General features: G+C 47.9%; 6 protein-coding genes across 6 annotated transcripts; 1 reads left to right on the forward strand and 5 right to left on the reverse strand.

Annotated features, from left to right (window-relative positions):
- Positions 1 to 1,658: 1,658 nt before the first annotated feature.
- Positions 1,659 to 1,958, reverse strand: N7529_005439 (uncharacterized protein; the record flags this gene model as incomplete). Its single annotated transcript, XM_057240966.1, has 1 exon — positions 1,659 to 1,958. One exon carries the CDS (start codon positions 1,956 to 1,958, stop codon positions 1,659 to 1,661), a length of 300 nt encoding a protein of 99 aa, XP_057096325.1.
- Positions 1,959 to 2,429: 471 nt separating this feature from the next.
- On the reverse strand, positions 2,430 to 2,993 carry N7529_005440 (uncharacterized protein; the record flags this gene model as incomplete). Its single annotated transcript, XM_057240967.1, has 1 exon — positions 2,430 to 2,993. One exon carries the CDS (start codon positions 2,991 to 2,993, stop codon positions 2,430 to 2,432), a length of 564 nt encoding a protein of 187 aa, XP_057096326.1.
- Positions 2,994 to 4,252: 1,259 nt separating this feature from the next.
- N7529_005441 (uncharacterized protein) lies at positions 4,253 to 7,129 on the reverse strand (the record flags this gene model as incomplete). Its single annotated transcript, XM_057240968.1, has 1 exon — positions 4,253 to 7,129. The coding sequence occupies one exon, from the start codon at positions 7,127 to 7,129 to the stop codon at positions 4,253 to 4,255; it is 2,877 nt and encodes a 958-aa protein (XP_057096327.1).
- Positions 7,130 to 15,226: 8,097 nt separating this feature from the next.
- On the reverse strand, positions 15,227 to 15,930 carry N7529_005442 (uncharacterized protein; the record flags this gene model as incomplete). Its single annotated transcript, XM_057240969.1, has 2 exons — positions 15,227 to 15,742; positions 15,799 to 15,930. 2 exons carry the CDS (start codon positions 15,928 to 15,930, stop codon positions 15,227 to 15,229), a joined length of 648 nt encoding a protein of 215 aa, XP_057096328.1.
- A 2,598-nt stretch (positions 15,931 to 18,528) lies between these two features.
- Positions 18,529 to 18,744, reverse strand: N7529_005443 (uncharacterized protein; the record flags this gene model as incomplete). Its single annotated transcript, XM_057240970.1, has 2 exons — positions 18,529 to 18,661; positions 18,683 to 18,744. The coding sequence occupies 2 exons, from the start codon at positions 18,742 to 18,744 to the stop codon at positions 18,529 to 18,531; spliced, it is 195 nt and encodes a 64-aa protein (XP_057096329.1).
- A 501-nt stretch (positions 18,745 to 19,245) lies between these two features.
- Positions 19,246 to 20,160, forward strand: N7529_005444 (uncharacterized protein; the record flags this gene model as incomplete). Its single annotated transcript, XM_057240971.1, has 1 exon — positions 19,246 to 20,160. One exon carries the CDS (start codon positions 19,246 to 19,248, stop codon positions 20,158 to 20,160), a length of 915 nt encoding a protein of 304 aa, XP_057096330.1.
- Positions 20,161 to 21,738: the final 1,578 nt, after the last annotated feature.

Below are 21,738 nucleotides of genomic sequence, written 5' to 3' on the forward strand. Positions count from 1 at the left end.
TGTGGTGAAAAAAACCAATGGCTGGATCCCATGAATGGCATATATAGTGTGAATAACATGGATGGTTTGAAAGATATGATATGGGAATGGGAGTATTGTATGGCTGTAGTGCCAAGCCTTTCTTGTCCCCCATCAAAACATCTCCCATTTTTGATCACCCTCCACCCCACATATATATGCTCCTATATTCTAAAAATTAACAGAGATAAATAAATCACTCTATATTATAACCTCTGCAAATTTCAGATCCATCAGAGGTCTGTAGCCCTCGGCAGTGGGGGTGCGAAGTTTACCTGAAGTCAGGATGCGACCCGCTTATCTTATCGTGGTGACCAAGTGGCTGCCTCAGGCCCCGGTCGCACCTCCAGATTCCCGCACCCCATCAAAACATCTCGAAAAACCCGACATTTTCAATCACCATTTTCTCGACAACCAGAGGGCTGTGCATGCTCCGGAGCAAATAGGGGCAAATTCATATACGCCATTTTAACTTCCTAAATTTTCAGATCGATCAGAGGCCTCTAGACCAAAGGAGTCAGGGTGAGAAGTTAACCTGAAGTCAGGGTATGGACCCACTTTTCCTCCCATAGTAAAAGAAAAACCCTAACCTGGAGTCACCGTGACTCCAGGTACCCCCGTGGGATAGGAATCGGGGTGCTGATGAAATTCGGGGGGTCCCATTGATCGCACGCCTCGATACCATCCCAGTCCTGAATAGCTCGGCCGATCACACGTGCGTTTGGTAAACTCATATGATGATATGTGCCCTGAAGATGGGCAATCACTTGCTTTGGTCTGATACCAGAAGCACATTTCTTGCAAACGAGAACCGGCACAGTCGATGGTCGGTGAAAAAGTTGATGTTCCATTGTTGATTGAATCTCGTGAATCTCCTACGACGAAATGTGTATCTCTAAAAGTGGTAGTGATGGTAATCATGCAATGGATATTGAACACTAAGTATGGGGTACAAATAGTTGGAATATCTTCTGGTAATGACTGGGGACCTCATCAGACCCCCGAAATAATTTGTAACCTCCCCTGATCCTTGTAGACTGAGATACTGGAGGTGATACGATTCATCCTAAACCCTGGGCGTGATGCCTCAGGCCGCGGTCGCGACCGTGGCCGACCTCCACCGGTACCCGCACCCCATCAAAACATCTCCCATTTTTGATCACCCTCCACCCCATAGATATATGCTCGTTTAATCTAAAAAGTGGCTTACATATACTAAACACTCTATATTACAATCTCTATCAATTTTCAGATCCATCCGAGGTCTGTAGCCCTCGGCAGTGGGGGTGCGTAGTTGACCTGTAGTCAGGATGCGACCCGCTTATCTTATCGTGGTGACCGAGTCGCTGCCTCAGGCCTCGGTCGCACCTCTAGATCCCCCGTACCCCACCAAAAACATCTCCGATCTTTGATCGCTATTTGCTCGACCACTAGGACCCCGGGTCGGCTCAGATGTGAACGGGGGATATTGAACGTGGTCTATTAGAACTTCCCAAATTTTGAGACCGATCGGAGGCCGCTGGGCCTCGCCAGTCAGGGTGAGCAGTTAATTCCCAGTCAGCCCCCCCCCACTTTTTTTCTCCCATAGTAAAGCAAAAGCCCTAATCCCCAGTCAGCCTGACTGGGCCCCCTCCCGTAGGTTAGAGATAACTGTGCACATTCGACATTCGGAGTCGGCCGGCACTAGACTCGATGAAACGATGCTGGAGTGGTCTCTCGTTTCGGACCCGATTCACCATCCATTCGCTACCGGCTATAGGCCATACCGTACGGGTGTCTTTTAGAAAGCTCCACCCGTGCGCGGTCTCGGTGGGATCATCATAGATAGCCTGCCACGGGATCGTAGGAACTGAGCTAGCCTGACTAAACAGGAGCTCTTCGTGTAGTATCTGGCGTGTAGAGCTCACGAGGCCGTGTGTAAAGCCGCGGAAATCACCCATAGTGAAACTATACTGTTGATATAACAGCTGGTCTTGGTTCATCCAGCCAACATGGCCTGTGGTGGTGCTATTATAATAGATCTTCAAGCCGTAGGTGCGTAGATCTAACAGCCACTACATTAGACTATTAGTACCGCGGACCATAAACTGGCTGACCATCTCGGTCACCCACTCCCGGAATGATCGTTGGCGGTGGCCCTATGTGTGGCCCTGGCTAAACTGCATAAAGTGCGATGACTATACTACCCCCTGATCTCCATCGTTATCGTTGTAAAACCAATCGTCCGTTATTTACGTTAGAAACGTGAAATCAGGCGAATCTAACGGACTCTCTATATCCCATTCGCCAGCCATCTGATGCGTAGCTAGTTAGTAGATCATCTTCTCGGCCGTTAGGTCTAGCTTTAATACTTTATGGACCACCATAAACCGGGCAATCTTAATCACTTTTAACAAGATTAGGGGATAGCTCTAGGCAGTGCCCCAGCCTACCTCCCCACGTCCAAGCACCGCGCTAGCACAGATAAGCGCGCTCTCATAGTCCTCGACCTTAGTTCGGTGGTTCAATAGCTCAATACAAAAATCTAGACAGGCGGAGTCAAGGGGAGTGAGCTGAAAGGGAGATTCACTAGTGATTTGGTCCCGTTGGTCCTCGGAATCACTTCCTGAATGCATACTACTTTGGTCCGAACTAATCAGGTCTTCACTGCCCTGGCCGGCGTTGGAATGGCCTGTGTTAGAATGGCCTGTGTTGGCCTGCCCTGTGTTGGAATGCCCTATGTTGGCCTGGCCGGCGTTAGAATGGCCTGCCCTACCCTGGCCGGCGTTGGAATGGCCTGCTCTGCCCTGGCCTACGATGGGTGAGGCACTAATCTCTGCCTGGGCTAGTCTCCATAAAGTGGCCCATGCCGCTCGCTGGCGTTTGGAAAACCTGTAGTGTGGGCTAGCCCAATCATGTGGGGCCTGCGTGCGCGTGAAAAACATAAGAATCTGCTGCCATGGGACCGTGTGTCGCTTAACATTATCACCATCCATATATGCTTGTAGTGGTTAATGTGGCAGGCGATCCCACTCAGTCCGAACAGCCTCGCACCGAATCGTGTGGCTCGTTTTAGTGCAGATCAACTAGCTAATGCGAGCTACAGTGGCCATTGAATTCCAAATTGTATAGGCGGCCTGCTCGGTCTGATCGGGCGCTTCGGGATCGGGGGCACGGACGCAGTCCACGAGGTCCTACGGGTTAATCCCCTAAAGATATACGGCCCACTGGGTCCGGCGAAGCCATGGATTCGCCTCGTCTCGCTAGCCGGCCTCAATCAGCTAGGGTAGCGCATTCCTTTCGGTATAGGCCCGTTCGATCTGATCTATGAGCCGATCGCTAACCTCGGATGCTAGTGACGGATCGGCCGCGGGGATCGCCTCGGCCCCGAGCGTCTAAACGCGAATGTAATAAGATCCTAGGCCCTAGACAAATGCGCGCTGGCATTAGACGACTCGGGTGGATTGCTAAAGATGCTGCTCGGCGACCGATAGACCTAGCGGTTTCCTACGGCCGCTACGGTTTGCCGGTGCGACCCAGTGATGCTGTTCACGCCAGTGCTTGCGCATAGTCCCAGCGGTCCTCGCGATAAAACCACAGAACTGGCCCTTCTCGCATAACATACCATCCGGATATACCGGTAGATTGGGGATTGGGACCGTGACTACGGTCACAGCTTGCCATTCGTCGTATTGCTCTGCACGGTCCCAACGTTAAATCACGTCGCTAATACGGCGGGCAGTCGGCATAGGAAGCCGATAGTAGGGTGATTGAAGATGTCTCAAGACCTCTCGCGGTCTCACAGCATGCTCGCATCGTTTACAGACGATAACTGGGTCGGTCGACGGCCGGTGAAAAAGTTCATGTTCCATTATTAAAAATAGAAGTGGATTCGGCTGATAATGATATATGTATAGTAGTGCGTGCGTGAATGTGGTGAATGTTCAACACAAAGTCTACGGTAAAATTGTTTTAAAGTCATTCCGACCGTAACTGGGGATCGGATCCAACCCCCAAATCATCTATCTACTAACTCCCCTGATCCCGGTCGACGGAGATAGTTAAGGTGATACGACGGCCCATGCTCCTCCGTTAATTGCGGAAGTGATGCCTAAGGCCGCGGTCGCAACCCCGCCAAGTTCCTTACCCGCACCCCATCAAAACATCTCCGATTTTCAATCGCCAGGTTCTCCACAACTAGTACGCCGGCGCGGCTAAGATCGAAATGGGAGATAATATCTATGCTCGCTTAGAACTATGCAAATTTATAGACGGAACGGGGGTGATTTGGACCCTGAACCCTAGGTCGCAAGTTAGACTGAACCCAGGCGGGGCCCACTTCTTTTTCCGCCAATCGTAGACGGGAACCGGAAGCCCTAACAGCGAACTCTGCCAGAGTTCGCCCCCCCCCGTGGGATAGAGCGGGGGCATATATATATATATGTTTGATCTCTGTGTTGAACTGTGTGTTGATCTCTGTGTTGATCTCTGTGTTGATCTCTGTGTTGATCTGCGTGTTGGGTGTGTTGGGTGTGTGTGTGATGGGGGCATATATATATTCAACGTACCCAGTCGTCTCAGCATTAGATGCCTCCCCGCGCACCTTCTGTGTGTACGCCTCCAATCTCTCCACAAACGGCAGCACTAGCCATAGATACCAAACCACTAGCTCACCTACTTCCCGGGGTAGATACCGATGAATAACCTTCACGTCGTTCGTACTATAAAACCCTTTGTGGTACTGCGTAACAAACGCTACCAGACCATCTTCGACAAACACATTCCGGTGGCCTCCACTATTAGTATTGTAGTGCCGAATGCTTAACAGCTCTGGTGCCCGTGCAGGCTGGCCTCCGCTGACGTGAATAGCAAGAGCTAGTTTCTCGCGGAAATGGACTACCCGTTGAAGATAACTGTGCACATTCGACATTCGGAGCCGGCCGGCACTAGACTCGATGAAACGATGCTGGAGTGGTCTCTCGTTTCGGACCCGATTCACCATCCATTCGCTACCGGCCACAGGCCATACCGTGCGAGTGTCTTTCAGAAAGCTCCACCCGTGCGCGGTCTCGGTGGGATCATCATAGATAGCCTGCCACGGGATCGTGGGAACTGAGCTAGCCTGACTAAACAGGAGCTCTTCGTGTAGTATCTGGCGTGTGGAGCTTACGAGGCCGTGGGTAAAGCCGCGGAAGTCACCCATAGTGAAACTGTAGTGTTGATATAACAGCTGGTCTTGGTTCATCCAGCCAACATGGCCTGTGGCGGTGCTGTTATAATGGATCTTCAAGCCGTAGGTGCGTAGATCTAACAGCCACTGCATTGGACTGTTAGTGCCGCGGACCATAAACTGGCTGACCATCTCGGTCACCCACTCCCGGAATGATCGTTGGCGGTGGCCCTGTGTGTGGCCCTGGCTGAACTGAATAAAGTGCGATGACGGAGATGTGCCCTGATCTAGGCCACTGTCAAAGTTGTAAAACGAATCGTCCGTTGTTTGCGTTAAAAACGTGAAATCAGGTGAATCTAACGGACTCTCTGTATCCCATTCGCCAGCCATCTGATGCGTAGCTAGTTGGTGGATCATCTTCTCGGCCGTTGGGTCTAGCTTTAATGCTTTGTGGACCACCATAAACCGAGCAATCTTAATCACTTTTGACAAGATTGGAGGATAGCTCTGGGCAGTGCCCCAGCCTGCCTCTCCACGTCCAAGCACCGCGCTAGCGCAGACGAGCGCGCTCTCATAGTCCTCGACCTTAGTTCGGTGGTTTAACAGCTCAATGCAAAAGTCGAGACAGGCGGAGTCAAGGGGAGTGAGCTGAAAGGGAGATTCGCTAGTGATTTGGTCCTGTTGGTCCTCGGAATCACTTCCTGAATGCATACTGCTTTGGTCCGAACTGCTCAGGTCTTGACTGCCCTGGCCGGCGTTGGAATGGCCTGTGTTAGCCTGCCCTGTGTTGGAATGCCCTGTGTTGGCCTGGCCGGCGTTGGAATGGCCTGCCCTGCCCTGGCCTGTGTTGGAATGGCCTGCCCTGCCCTGGCCGGCGTTGGAATGGCCTGCTCTGCCCTGGCCTACGATGGGTGAGGCACTAAGCTCTGCCTGGGCTAGTCTCCATAAAGTGGCCCATGCCGCTCGCTGGCGTTTGGAAAACCTGTAGTGGGGGCTAGCCCAATCATGTGGGGCCTGCGTGCGCGTGAAAAACATGAGAATCTGCTGCCATGGGACCGTGTGTCGCTTAACATTATCACCATCCATATATGCTTGGAGTGGTTGATGTGGCAGGCGATCCCGCTCAGTCCGAACAGCCTCGCACCGAATCGTGTGGCTCGTTTTGGTGCAGATCAACTGGCTGATGCGAGCTACAGTAGCCATTGAATTCCAAATTGTATAGGCGGCCTGCTCGGTCTGATCGGGCGCTTCGGGATCGGGGGCACGGACGCAGTCCACGAGGTCCTGCGGGTTAATCCCTTGAAGATAGACGGCCCACTGGGTCCTCCGAAGCCATGGATTCGTCTCGTCTCGTTGGCTAGCCTCGATTATCTGGGGCTGCTCTGCCCTTTCAGTATATGCCCGTTCGATCTGATCAATAAGACGATCATGAAGGTGAGGCGTTGCTACCGAATCGGCCTCGGTAATGGCGTCAACTCCGAGGGTTTGAACGCGGATGTAATAGGACCCTAGCCCGTGATTAAACGCACGTTGACATCGGACGATTCGAGTGAATTGTTGGACTTGTTGCTCCGCTACCGAAGAATTCTGCTGGCGCCGACGGCCACCCCGGTGTATAGGTGCGACCCAGCTATGCTGATCACGCCAGTGGTTTCGCATAGTTCCAATACTCCGGGCGATAAAATGGCAAAACGGGCCTTGCTCACATAAAATACCATCTGAGTAAACAGGCAGGTTTGGAACTGGTTGGTTAACCACTAATGGTGGCTGCCATTCATCACATTCCGCCGTACGATCCCATTTCTGAACTCCCTCGGCAATCTGGCATGCTTTCGGCTTAGGGATCCGGTGATTCACGGATTGGAGATGTCGAAAAACCTCTTTTGGTCGAATACCATATTCACATAGCTTGCATACAATCACGGGCGTGGTTAATGGCTGGTGAAAAAGCTGATGTTCCATTGTGGTAGTGGGGGTAAGTAATAACATAAAACAGTGAAGGATAACTATGATGAAAGTGAGAGTAAAAGCAGAGTGGAAAGGGCAGGCAGGTTAGTATAAGAAGGATTTTAATATAGGCGGGGGATCGTTTCAGCCCCCGTTACCCCACCTGCAAAAACTATATATAGAATACGATAATCGACATAGTGCATTTCGGCCCGGGCCTTAGATTGACAGGTCAACCATTGATTCCCCACTTATGTAGGGCTGCCATTAGCCACATAGGCTGGCCCTCAGCTCACCTAGGCAGGGCAGTCATCCCATTTCAGTCTATGCTTTGCCTATATAACCTATATAGATCGTGAGGGATGTGTGTGTTGAATCTCTATGTGGGGGGATGTGTGTGAGGGAGAAGATGAGGGGTGGAGGATCTGTGTTTTGAATTTCTGTGCGAGGCGGAGGCACATAGGCAGAGCATTCAGCCTATTCAGGCATAGCAGTCATCCCATTTCAGTCTAATCTCGGCCTAGGAAGGCTCAGCAACCCATTAGCCAGCCATACAGAGCATTAACTGCCCACACAGGCTCAACACACTATTGGCCAGCCAGGCAGGGCATTCATTGCCCACACAGGCTCAACACGCCATTGGCCGGCCAGGAAGGGCCCTCACCCTATTTGGAGATGGCAGTCATCCCATTTCAGTCCATTCTCGGCCTAGGCAGGGTATTCACTGCCCACACAGGCTCAACACGCCATTGGCCAGCCATGCAGGGTATTCACTGCCCACGTAGGCTCAACACGCCATTAGCCGGCCGGGCAGGGCATTCAGCTCAGCCCAAGGCATTGATTAGCCACCAGGCATAGCAGTGATCCCATTTCAGTCTATTCTCGGCCCAGGCAGGCTCAGCAGCCCATTGGCCAGCTAGGAAGGGCCCTTAGCCTAATATTGGTTAAATGGCTGAATAACATGAATATGGTAAGCAATATAAATGTGGTGAGCAATGTGAATGTGGTGAGCGACATGAATGGCTAGGCAACATAAATAGCATATATGGTGGGAATAGCTGAATAACATGAATGTGGTAAGCAACACGAATAGCTAAGCAACATGAATAGGCGAGTACCGTGAATGTGGTGAATAACATGAATGTGGTAAGCAACATAAATAGCTGAATAACATGAATGTGGTAAGCAATATGAATGGCTGAATAACTTGAATGTGGTAAGCAACACGAATAGCTGAGCAATATGAATGGGTGAGTACCGTGAATGTGGTGAATAACATGAATGTGGTGAATAACATGAATGTGGTGAATAACATGAATAGGTGAATAACATGAATGTGGTGAATAACATGAATATGGTGAATGTTACGAGCCAAGTCTTGATGAAAAAGAGTGCGTTCAACTAGAATTCTAAACATAGGGAAGGAAGAAGGAGAGAGAAAGGGAAGAGAGAAGATACACCATATGGGTGCAAAAACTATCACATAACCACTCCCCCATCCGATCTCCAGATCGTAACATCACCCCTGGGTAAAAGTGCATTCAGTCCCTGAATGCAGGGCTTATCATCGTCAACATGGTTATCAAGTATCCTATCGTCCATAGCAGCCTCCATCCAATTCTATAGACGCAGTGGAGGTCCTGGCTTAGTAGGGTAAGCTTCATGAAACCTCTCGATCTTTGCTGCCGCGTTTTTGAAATTGCTCGCAGGATACTATTGAAGATCGAGGTTATGACCGAGCCACTGGACTCGATACTGCAATTTCCGGTAATGTAGTCTTGAATCTATGATTTTATCAACCTCCCATTCATCAGATTCTCCAACCTGGATCGGTGGAGGGGGATCGACATGCTGTTAATTAAGAGGTTCCGTAGTAGCGGCCTTACGGAGCTTGCTCGGGTTGAAGACTAGGTACACTCTGATAGACGGTGGTAGATCGACCTTATATGCATTTCCCACCTTTTCGATGATCTTGTATGGTCCACTAGCGGTGTGCGAGAGCTTCCGGCTAGGACGATCATGGAGCCAGTCCTTCGTTATAACAAACACCTCGTCGCCCACGTTGAAATCTTCTTCTCGGCGGTGCTTATTCGCCTGCCGGATCTGTAGTTGCTGGGAATCTAATGCTTGTTTTTTCACTTCCTACCAGATATCGTGTAGCCGAGTAAGCATGTCCGAAGCTTCTCGCTCGCTTAACGTTAAGTGACCGCGGTCTTTCTAGTCAAACGATATCATAGGATCATACCCTCGTTCCGTAAAGAATGGTGATATCTTAGTCGTGCTCTACGGGAGAATTGATGCCGCGAAATCCACTATTAGAAGGTAGTCTGACTAGTCGTCTTGATTATGTTCGATGTATAGGCGGAGCCGTTACGCTATATACTGATTTGCAATTTCACTTTGCCTATCGGTTTAGGGATAGTAGGCCGTAGACAACTTCCTCTTAATACCAAGGATTCGACAGAATTCAGTCTAGAACTCAGAGACAAACTAACCACCTCGATCCGACACGATAGAGGAGGGGATGCTAGTGGTTCGGATTACATAGTTCATAAACAAACGAGCTATCTTCTTCGCATCGGTATCCTTATAGTAGGGGATTGATATCGGTCTCTTGGTTAAACGGTCCACAACAACAAATACTACATCAAACCCGTTTTTATCCTTAGGGAATGATCGAAAGTCCATTGTGATATGCTCCCATGGTCTGTTCGGTATCTCTAGTGGGTGAAGAAGTCCAGGGGTCCGGTCTCTCCAGGCCTTTGTTCGTTTGCACACTAGACAGTTATCGATATATCTCTTCACATCGGTTGCCTAGCCAGGCTAGTGATACCGGGCTAAGACCAGCTTTTTTAACTTCTCGATGCCGGGATGTGCGGTCAGAGGTTGGCGGTGAATATCATCAAGTAATCGTGCTCGGAGATCGTCTTTATCAGGTATTTCAAGTCGGCCGTTAAATAACAGTAGGTCGCCCTATAATGTCCATCGCGAATCACTTCCTTCACGGGCTATATGTCGGAAACTGTCGAGTTCAGAGCTAGTTTGGTTCATAAATTTCACTCGTTTAATAATTTCATCAGGTACGAATACCTCAACTGGTGCAATCTACGGGTAGACTCCTTTTTCTAAACAGTCACTCGGAAGCATAGTGAGGTGACGCCCTCTATCAACACACGGGGTATCTTTCCGTGAGAGCACGTCCGCGATTATGTTGTTCTTTCCTAGACGATATTTGATCACGAAGTGGAACTGGGAAAGGAATTCGCTCTATCGAGCCTGCCTCTAGTTCATTTGTCGCGTAGTTATAAAGTATTCTAAAGACTGATGATCAGTAAGGATTTTAAACCGATCCTTTCGAGAGAGTCCTTCGAGTTCGGGCCGCCATTCCTGGAGTGCACGGATAATAGCGAGAAGCTCTTTATCCCGAATCTCGTAATTTCGTTCCGCAGTCTGCATGGTTTTTGAGAAGAATGTAATAGGATGCTAGCTTTCACTTTCGCTATGGTATTGTGTAAGTGCAGCTCCGATAACTCCGTCGGAGGTATCGGTCTCGACCCGAGTAAGTAAGGAAGGATCGTAGTGGCGTAGGATTAGGGCGGAAATTAGTCTCTTCTTTAACTCCTGGAACGCAGTTTCGTAAGTATTAGACCATTCGTAAGGCGTATCCTTGCGAGTTAACTAGTGTAGTGGTTTCGAAATCAAACTATACTTATCGATAAATCGTCGGTAGAAATTACAGAAACCAAGGAATGACTGTACGCCTTTTACTATTGCGGGGGGCCTCCATTCGAGGATTACCTTAATCTTTTCAGGGTTAATAGAGATGCCTTCTATAGTGACAATAAATCCGAGAAATTTGGTTCGCTAGACCGAGAATTCACACTTGGATAGTGTAACCTACAATCCGGCTTTTCGTAGACGAGAGAGAACCTCACGCACGTGCTACTAATGTTCCTTAAGGGTTAGGCTATAGATCAGGATATTATCGACGAATGCAATCGCGTACTCATCCATACATTCACGGAGAACATCGTTCATAAATCTCTAGAAGGTAGCCGGTCTATTGGTAAGTCCGAAAGGCATCACCTTATATTTATAGGATCCGTATCGGGTTCGGAACGTTATTAGATCCTCGGCATTTGCAGTGAGTCGAATTCGGTGGAAGCCTTACCGAATATCGAGCTTTGTGAAGAATTTCGCGGTACTCGTTCGTTATAGAGCCTTATTAATCAAGGGAAGCGGGTAACAATCTTTTTTAGTGATTGTATTTAACTTTCGAAAATCCACGTAGAACCGGAGACCTTTATTAGGCTTCTTCGCTATCAGGATCGGTGAAGCGTAGGGAGCGGAACTTGGTTCGATAAAACCCTTATCGAGGTTCTCCGTGATATACTTCTTCGCGGCTATCAGTTTATCGAGTGAAAGTTTGTAGAGAGGACAGTATCCGGGCTGTGCCTAAGCTTTAAGGATGATGTCGTGGTCGACACCTGATCGGTACGGCGGGAGTTTATCGGATTTCTTCTTCGAAAACATATCTGTAAGATCGTGGTACTGTCTAGGGAGCGTTTGTTTAATCTCACTAATCTTAGGGTCGCGATTGTTGCGCTGCGAGGTCTTCACTTCTAAGATATGATCAATTTTATAGAGTGATGTTGAAAAAACCTCGATCCCTTTGGTTTCTGCTTTCGTGTGTAGCCGATTGAATCCTACACGGCTAATTACCTATATATCGATCATAGCCGGGTTTGTAGATTATGTCGTAGACGGAGTACCATCCGTTCGTTTCTCCGGGTTTCGCTCTATGCTTTGGTGCCTCTAGGATGGAACGTAGTCCTTAAACAAACGATCCCTCCTATTAGTATTAACCTGATGTTCGGGGTTGACAGCTAGTCTGCGCAGAATTTCGGTAGGTGTAGGAAGGGCCATCTAACGGGACACCTCCTTAAATAGCGACGCTTTATTCGGCTAGATCATTCGATAACGACGACAGTTAAGAAGAACGTTATATTCGGCGAACCACATACGCCTAAGGATAATGTTATATCGACCAAGATCGGCCACTAGCATCGGGACTTGCTTGCAAATCCTTCTATCCACACAAAGAGAGAGGATAACGGCATGTGTGATTGGTTGAGCTCTCTTACCATTAAATCCAACCACCGGACATTCATGATCTAGTTTAAAAGTATTAAGACCGAATTGTTTTCTAAGTAACAACACTAGTGAAGTATCGATAAAGATAGAACCATTAGCTCCGGTGTCACTAAGGGCTGAAATAGAGAAGGAACGTCCATTATGCATAAGTTAGGTACTAAACACTAGGCTATTATTAGGACTTCTAAGCAGTTTCTGTAAATTCAGTCTATAAAGGGACACTTCTGTTCCGCCTAAGAGGGAGACTTTTCCTAGGCAGGAGCTTTTCCCGGATCCTCACGGTCATGCTCTAACTCTTCGAGGTCGACCATACGGGGAGAAGTAGTTGATATAGCTGATATAGCGAGTACCGCAGTCTTCTTTTTCGGGCAGTCGCGGGTCATATGTCCTTGCTCACGGCAGGAGAAGCAACGTCCTTCTCTTATCAAGGTCTGTCGTTCGTCGGTAGTTAATGTGGTTGGTTGAGTCGAGCCTTCGCGCTTCACACGGATAGAGGGAGTCTGACTCGGTGCGGAGGTAGTGCCTCCTCCTGCACCCGAGGTACGGGCTCGGGTTCCTGACCTAGACTTGGCTTCCATTTGAATGTTGATCTCGTGTAACATGCTCTAGCAGGTGAGGGTAAAAGTCTCAAACGGAACTGCCTCGCTATGGAGTGCCTATATCACCTAAGACTATAGAAGGTATGGCAGTTTCGAATGAAGGTCACGCTTTCGGTTCTCCACTACTACCCCTACCTCTTCTGCAAGCTGTATGAACTTAGCGAGGAAGTCGGCGTAATCATCCTTCGGTTTCATCTTTAATTTGTGGTATGCAGTGTACGCTTCGGCCTTCCGGTTCGGGTTCGAGAAAACAGTTCGGAGGTGAGAGATCACATTATTAGAGTCGACATAAGGGAGAGTCGCCGAGGGATTCATCCGGGGTGCAATATGTAACTGGGCCTTACCCTCGCAACGGCTCTGGACATAGAGCAGTCGATGAATAGGGAGTGGGTAGTGATCGGCGTTCGCCTCAAGCTTCTGTCTGATTGTAGTTTCCCAGGTCTCAAATCGCACAAGCTTGCCATCACTTAGCATCGGTGCATCTGGCATCTTCACTGATTTCTAGATGCGGGCCTCCACAGTCGGTGCGCCAACATTCCGTCCTTCCTATGACGCGAGGACACGGATTGCCAAAGCGCCGTGCTCCCGCCTTACATGTTCATAATAAGCAATAGCTTCATCCCGTTCGAGAGTTATCTCATCGACCTTCTTCTTCAGCTATATGAGTTCACCTTCAAGCTCCCGGTATCGGACGGCGAGCTCGTGGAAGCTTATCTTGGAGGGGGTATTAAGGTGTTCACGTAAAGAGGGATCCTCTTCCTTATCGTCGTCATCGATGACCTCTTCCTGCTCAACTCTCGCATTAGGGGTTGGAGTTGCTAGGTCAGGTGTTTCAACTTCTTCTTCTTCGTTGTCGCGCACAGCTGGCTGTCGGCCACGATGCGATGTGGTTCTCTTTGATCTAGCCATTCTGATTAGTTGGTGGATAAGGTTCGGTTCGGGGTCTTGGCTCTACGATGCCAAGGAACGAAGTGGGGTTAGACAGAACCGAGACCAATCATAATGAAGGTCTGTGCAGTTAACTGTCTAGTGAATGAAAAATGATGTTTAGAATTATGTTACGAGCCAAGTCTTGATAAAAAAGAGTGCGTTCAACTAGAATTCTAAATATAGGGAAGGAAGAAGGAGAGAGAAAGGGAATAGAGAAGATACACCATATGGGTGCAAAAACTATCACATGACCACTCCCCCATCCGATCTCCAGATCGTAACAGTGAATAACATGAATATGGTGAATAACATGAATAGGTGAATAACTTGAATGTGGTAAGCAACACGAATTGCTGAGCAACATGAATGGGTGAGTACCGTGAATGTGGTGAATAATATGAATGTGGTGAATAACATGAATATAGTGAATAACATGAATAGGTGAATAACATGAATAGGTGAATAACATGAATAGGTGAATAACATGAATAGGTGAATAACGTGAATGTGGTAAGCAACATGAATAGCATATATGGTGTGAATGGCATATTTTTAGGAATAGCTAAATAACCTGAATGCTATATATAGTGTGAGCAACGTGAATGTGGTGAAAAAAATCAATGGCTGAATCCTATGAATGGCATATAATGGGAATGGGAGTATTGTATGGCTGTAGTGCCAAGCCTTTCTTGCTCCCCATCAAAACATCTCCCATTTTTGATCACCCTCCACCCCACATATATATATTCATATAGCGTAAAAAGTGGCTAAGATATATAAAGCGATCTATATTATAACCTCTATAAATTTCAGATTGATCAGAGGTCTGTAGGCCTCGGCAGTAGGGGTGCGAAGTTTACATGAAGTCAAGATGCGACCCGCTTATCTTATCGTGGTGACCAAGTGGCTGCCTCAGGCCCCGGTCGCACCTCCAGATTCCCGCACCCCATCAAAACATCTCGAAAAACCCGGCATTTTCAATCACCATTTTCTCAACAACTAGAGGGCTGTGCATACTCCGATGTCAATAGTGGCAAATTCATATATGCCATTTTAACTTCCTAAATTTTCAGAGCGATCCGAGGCCTCTAGACCTTCGCAGTCTAACGACGAAAAGAACCTGCAGTCTAACGACGGACCCACTTTTCCTCCCATAGTAAAGGGAAAACCCTAACCTGCAGTCTTAAAGACTGCAGGTACCCCCGTGGGATAGGGGGGATTCGCTAGTGATTTGGTCCTGTTGGTCCTCGGAATCACTTCCTGAATGCACACTGCTTTGGTCCGAACTGCTCAGGTCTTCACTGCCCTGGCCTGTGTTGGAATGGCCTGCTATGCCCTGGCCTGGCTGGGCTAGTCTCCATAGTGTGGTCCATGCCACTCGCTGGCGTTTTGACAACTTATAGTGGGGGCTAGCCCAGTCGTGTGGGGCCTACGTGCGCGTGAAAAACATGAGAATCTGCTGCCATGGGACCGTGTGTCGCTTAACAGCTTCACCATCCATATATGCTTGTAGTGGTTGATGGGGCAGGCGATCCCGCTCAGTCCGAACAGCCTCGCACCGAATAGTGTGGCTCGTTTTAGTGCAGATCAACTGGCTGATACGAGCCACAGTGGCCATTGAATCCCATATTGCGTAGGCAGCCTGCTCGGTCTGATCGAGAGATTCGGGATCGGGGGCTCGGACACAGTCCACTAGGTCGTGCGGGTTGATCCCTTGGAGATAGACGGCCCATTGGGTCCTCCGAAGCCATGGATTCGTCTCGTCTCGCTGGCTAGCCTCAATCACCTGGGGCTGCTCTGCCCTTTTAGTATATGCCCGTTCGATCTGATCAATAAGACGATCATAAAGGTGAGGCGTTGCTAACGAATCGGCCTCGGGAACGGCCTCTGCTCCGAGCGTCTGAACACGAATATAGTGCGATCCTGGCCCCTGGCGAAACGCACGCTGGCAACGGATAGTTCGGGTGAATTGCTGAATCTGCTGTTCAGCTGCTAATAGACCTTGTTAGCGCCGACGACCGCCGCGGTTTGTAGGTGCAACCCAGCTATGATGATCACGCCAGTGGTATCGCATCGTCCCAATCGTTCGGGCAACGAATTAGCAAAATTGGCCTTGTTCGCATAATATACCATCCGAATAGATTGGTAAGTTAGGGATTGGGGTGTTAACCACGGTTAGTGGCTGCCATTCGTCGCATTCCTGTATATGGTCCCACTGTTGTATGGAAGTATAAATACTACGAGCAGTTGCCTGACTCAACCGATGATATGGCCCTTGAAGGTGCCTGATTATGAACTCCGGCTTTACTCCGAGCTCACATTTCTTGCATACGAGGATTGGGATACTCGATGGTTGATGAAAAAGTTCATGTTCCATTGTAGTAGTGTAGCCGAGTAATGATACAAAACAGTGAAGGATAAATAGAGTGAAAAGTTAGAGAAAAAGCTAAGTCGAAGAGTGCAGGCAAATTAGTGTAAGAAGAATTTTAATATCGACGGGGCATCGTTTCAGCCCCCGTTACCCCTCCTGTTTGCACTAAATATATATATAATACGAAGATGGACGTTGCATAATTTAGCCCGAGGCGTTAAATTGACACATCAAACCACCTATTTCCCCACATAGGCAGGGCATTCATTGGCCAGCCAGGCAGCGCCTTCAGCCCGTTCAGGCATGGCAGTCATCCCATTTCAGTCCATTCCCAGCCCACGCAGGCTCAACACGCCATTGGCCAGCTAGGAAGGGACCTCGGCCTATCCCAGGGCATTCATTGCTCATATAGCACGGCATTCATCATATATATATATAACAGTTAGCCTAATATGGTTTGAATGGCTGAATAACATGAATATGGTGAGCAATATGAATGTGGTGAGCAATATGAATGTGGTGAGCAATATGAATGGCATATATGTTGGAAATGGCTAAATAACATGAATATAGTGAGTAACACGAATAGCTAAGCAACATGAATGGCTGAATAACGTGAATGGCATATATTGTTGGAATAGCTGAATAACATGAATGTGCTAAGCAACACGAATAGCTGAGCAACATGAATGGGTGAATACCGTGAATGTGGTAAGCAACATGAATGGCTGAATAACATGAATATTGTAAGCAACACGAATAGCGGAGCAATATTAATGGCTTAATAACGTGAATGTGGTGAATAACATGAATGTGGTGAATAACATGAATGTGGTGAATAACATGAATGTGGTGAATAACATGAATATGGTGAATAACATAAATATGGTGAGCAGCATAAATGCCATATATAGTGTGAATAACATGAATGTGGTGAAAAAAACCAATGGCTGGATCCCATGAATGGCATATATAGTGTGAATAACATGGATGGTTTGAAAGATATGAAATGGGAATGGGGAGTGGTGTTGACTGTAGTGCCAAGCCTTTCTTGTCCCCCATCAAAATATCTCCCAGTTTTGATCGCCCTCCACCCCACATATATATGCTCATATAGTCTAAAAATTGACCAAGATGAATAAAACACTTTATATTATAACCTCTGTAAATTTCAGATCTATCAGATGTCTGTAGCCCTCGGCAGTGGGGGTGCGCAGTTTACATGAAGTCAGGATACGACCCGCTTATCTTATCGCAGTGACCAAGTGGCTGCCTCAGGCCCCGGTCGCACCTCCAGATTCCCGCACCCCATCAAAACATCTCGAAAAACCCGGCATTTTCAATCACCATTTTCTCGATAACCAGAGGGCTGTGCAAGCTCCGATGCGAATGGGGGCAAATTCATATATGCTATTTTAACTTCCTGAATTTTCAGATCGATCAGAGGCCTCTAGACCAAAGGAGTCAGGGTGAGAAGTTAACCTGAAGTCAGGGTGGACCCACTTTTTTTCCCCTATAGTAAACGGAAAACCCTAACCTGTAGTCAGCCCTGACTCCACACCCTCCCGTGGGATAGCCAGAACTTGGCTTCCTAGATTGCTTTGTGTGATTTATGAGACACGCCAGGCTTCGCAATTAATGATTATTTACTATGTATCAGGATGATACTATTGGCGCAATGACCTATGAAGTCACCATCGTCACTTATTCCCGCCATGGTTGAAAATATTTTCGAGAATATTTCTTTCGACACAAATGACAAGTTCCTGGTCGTATCACGTTTTTAAGTCACGTTGTCACGGCATTTTTGGAGCCGAAGGAGTCAAACAGGCTAAAAAGTGTTGATGGTGGCCAGTGGGGCTAATCGACAGGCAGATGAGAACATCGCTAGTTTGTTTAAATTAAAGTTCGACTGCGTGCTGCACGTTCCTTCGTTATCCACGCAAAATTCATTCGCTCTGATGGACAGTCCGGTCAATATAGATCCAGCGCCTACTCCGTTAGCAGCCGAAATTGGTAGGCTGACCTTTTAAGGTTGGTCACTGGCACGGCTTATAGGTACAACCACTCATTCTTGGTTTATTGAGGCAGGGAAGCAGTAGAGATATCGATCGGACTGATCTGCTGCTCATTATCGCTCTTCTTCTAAAGCTATGTGCTCCCGCCGGGATCATTTTTGTCGCTATAGCAACACTTGGTAACGGTTTGAGCAGAGGCCTGTAGCCGCGGCACGTTTTGGTTGTAGGATGATTGCACTGGACGTACTGAAATCATGGGCTATGCTTCTTTTGACTAGCGTAGGGTCCGCATGGTGAGACCCGCATGGAGGTCCCTTGGCTTCGATCGGCCTCAGCGGAGTCTTAAGGCCCCATAGTCTTAGCCATCGAAGCAGACCAGAACTCCCATTCTAACTTGGTTGACAACCTCAAAAGCAAAATTTGATCGATATTGAGCGCGTCTCCACTCTTAATTTCATGGCTCTCGGTGCGAATTCTATAAGTTTGCACAACTCACCTTGATGTGAAGATTTCTTGGGAGCCGCATGCCCAGAGATTCTCGTACTCGGGCCTTGGCATATGTGGGTCATCAGCCTATGTGTGGTCGTATCAGCAGGTACGCCGGGTTCCTGGGGTGACATTTCCATGGAATATCTGCACGACTTATGCAGCTTACTTGAAACAAAACGAATTATCGCAGATTGCTTCGTGTAGCTTGATTCCCTGCCGACAATTGCTGAGCGGGGAGCACGGAACCGTGGACAACAGGGTCCACTACTCAAGATATAAATCCCCGAGTAATACGCCGATATCACCGCTTTGCTTCATCTATTACACTCTCTAGCACCACTAGTACTTTCGTCTGAGAGCAGAATGGCGTCCGTAATAGCTCTTCTATTTCTTATTGGTGCGTCTGCCAAAGCAGGTATGTTTTCCTTCTATGATTCATCAACTCAACTCTAAATCAAGCTAACAGTCATTCTAAGACAAGATGCTAGTGCAACACCTACTACCCCAATCCTTCAGTCTGGTGGACCTGATACGTGCACCACCAGCTCTACTAGTAGCTAATGGTTGAGCATGTGCGACACGACTGTGTTCTGGCCCACGTTAACCAACTACTTCTACGGCCCGACAGACGGTCCCGGGGCAGCCGCTGTCACCTGTAATGCATTATGGGTTGAATTCAACGGACGTGCTAGTGGACTATGGTCCCTGGGTGCAACGTTCACGTCCACTATCTATTCATCCTATCTCACGAGCAGCGGGGCTTGTACAACCGAAGTCCGGGGTGAAGACCTTCGCGATACGCATACCGGTCCTGTTACCACACTCTGCGATGGGGCTACACGTGCTCTAGGCCCTCGAGAATCCATCACCGAGTACTGGCTAGGTACAGGTCCATGTAGTTCTTCCATGGTCACCGAGACCACGACTACATTGGTCTACCGATCACCCTTATCGACTCCTAGCTGCACGCTAAATACCCAGGAATGCATTCCAATCTGGCAGACTTATAGCAGTCTGTCGAGCGCATTTCACTCCCCCGGCACTACTGAAGTTTGGGGGGACATCAATAATCCTATCAGGCCGGAAAGCTGCCCATCTACAACAAGAGACTACTCAGATCCTGATGTATGCAATAATTGTCATTATCTCCTAGGGACAGCAACCGTATTTTACTGGCCAGTCACCACAACTGGAGCTGTCTGCCTGGAGAACGGAACGATCATTCTAGCAACGCAAACGGGAGATGGACCCAATACTGCCGTCGTTGACGGCAATACCTTCATCTCTCTAAGCGTTTACGTTTCCTTTACTAGCATCGAGGCACGAAGTAACCAGCGTGCTCACCCTAGTGGCCCCTGTGGTGGGGAGCACGAAAATGTCATTATTTCTGTTGCTCCCGAAGCGATTACATCGTATCGTAGGCATAGAAACGCGAAATACCCGATTATTGGGACTGCTTACCCTTTCAATCTCGCCGAGTTCTAACGGCACTAGGTCGGAGACTATCACATGTCTCTAATCCCCTGGGAGCAGTATGTTGGTGGGTCTTAGTGCTTGACCGGGGATGATTGTAGCATCATTCGCGATGACTATCTCCCGTGGCTCGAGGTGCCAGACGTTATGACGCAAGTTGATCCCCTGTGGACTAGTTGTCACCGGTCTTAGTATATGCCACCGGTTAGTCTTGTGCCGCTAGGTGGTGGACTAGAGTCGCAACCAACGGGCGCGGCGGTTACAAGTACTCCCACAGCCACTTTGGCGCTGCCTTCGTCGAGACTTGCTGCGCCTACTCCCGAGGCTACCTAAGATCACAGTAATCTTGTTTGCTTCAAAGCATCCGGTTAGCTTAATGAATCCCATTTTGTTTAGGAGCGAGTACGAACTGTGGTCTCGGCCTTTTTGGCAATTTTCTTGTCACGAGCAGTAACAAGAAGATGATAAGGCTGAGAGACTGAATTTCCTATTAAATTAATATCTTAAAGGATTATTCAAAAAGCTTTTAGAAATATTTCGGTAATAATCAAGGATCGTCTTAGATGATAGGCAACAGCGAAGGGGTTACGCTGTCACGAAGAATTCACGATCATAGATCTAGAACCGGTTCTGCCGTCTCCCACCGCCCCTTTTTAGAACCAGGTTTGCATTAACGTAATCGGTAAGCGAGCTGCGCATGTAAGCCAGCTGCGCATCTAATTTGACTTATTAAATGTCGGTATGCTCACTCGCCCTGGCCAATAAGAATGTATAAATGCTCTGTCTTTTATTACCCCTGGTTCTGGCAATTTATAGGGGGATCTAACATGACTAAGTAATTACAAATAATAGTGGATCCTTGCTGGCAATTCACCGACATTAAATTTAAATGTATGTTTCTCAACCAAAACGCCATTTGATTTCACAAATTAACTAACTAGGTCTATTTGGATATGAATTCTTCCTATAGCCCTGGTTTCCACATCCCGCACACTTCGGTAAGGCCCTGGTTCGGGGCTGTAAAGGCCCCGAGATCTGCTCACGAATAGACTACGACATCGCCCGTCCATAGGCACCTAGGAGGTGCCCATCGCCCGTCCACGGTGGGCGGTGGGCTATTTGGATTTTCGAGTGCCCGTCCACAACGCCCACCGCCCACGGGCATGCCCACTATGCCCACTATTGCATAAAGTCACCCAAAATAGACGTATAACTCGCTGACTTGACACATTAAATAACTGTTATTTATAGCTATTTTACCAACTCTATGTAAGATCGCGGTTTTAATCTACAACATCTATAAATTTTATTGAAATATCTGAGTATATGAAAAACTATAATATATATGATACGACGTGGAATAAATTCCTTATCGAAATACACCATGTTGTGTGGTATTTTTATTAACTTATCAAATCATGCTGTAACAGTTTGAAGATATATATTCAAGTCAGTGGTATATACCTGCTATTTTCTACAAGTAAAATACTACTCATGTATTCTACTTTATCTCTCGTTTAGGTATATTTCTTATAGGTAGATCGAAAGAGCATTAGTATAATTCTTATTCTACGAGCTTATATCACTAAA

The sequence above is a fragment of the Penicillium soppii genome, assembly GCF_028829465.1.
Source record: "Penicillium soppii strain IBT 18220 chromosome Unknown utg000005l, whole genome shotgun sequence".
Taxonomy (NCBI): Eukaryota; Fungi; Ascomycota; class Eurotiomycetes; order Eurotiales; family Aspergillaceae; genus Penicillium; species Penicillium soppii.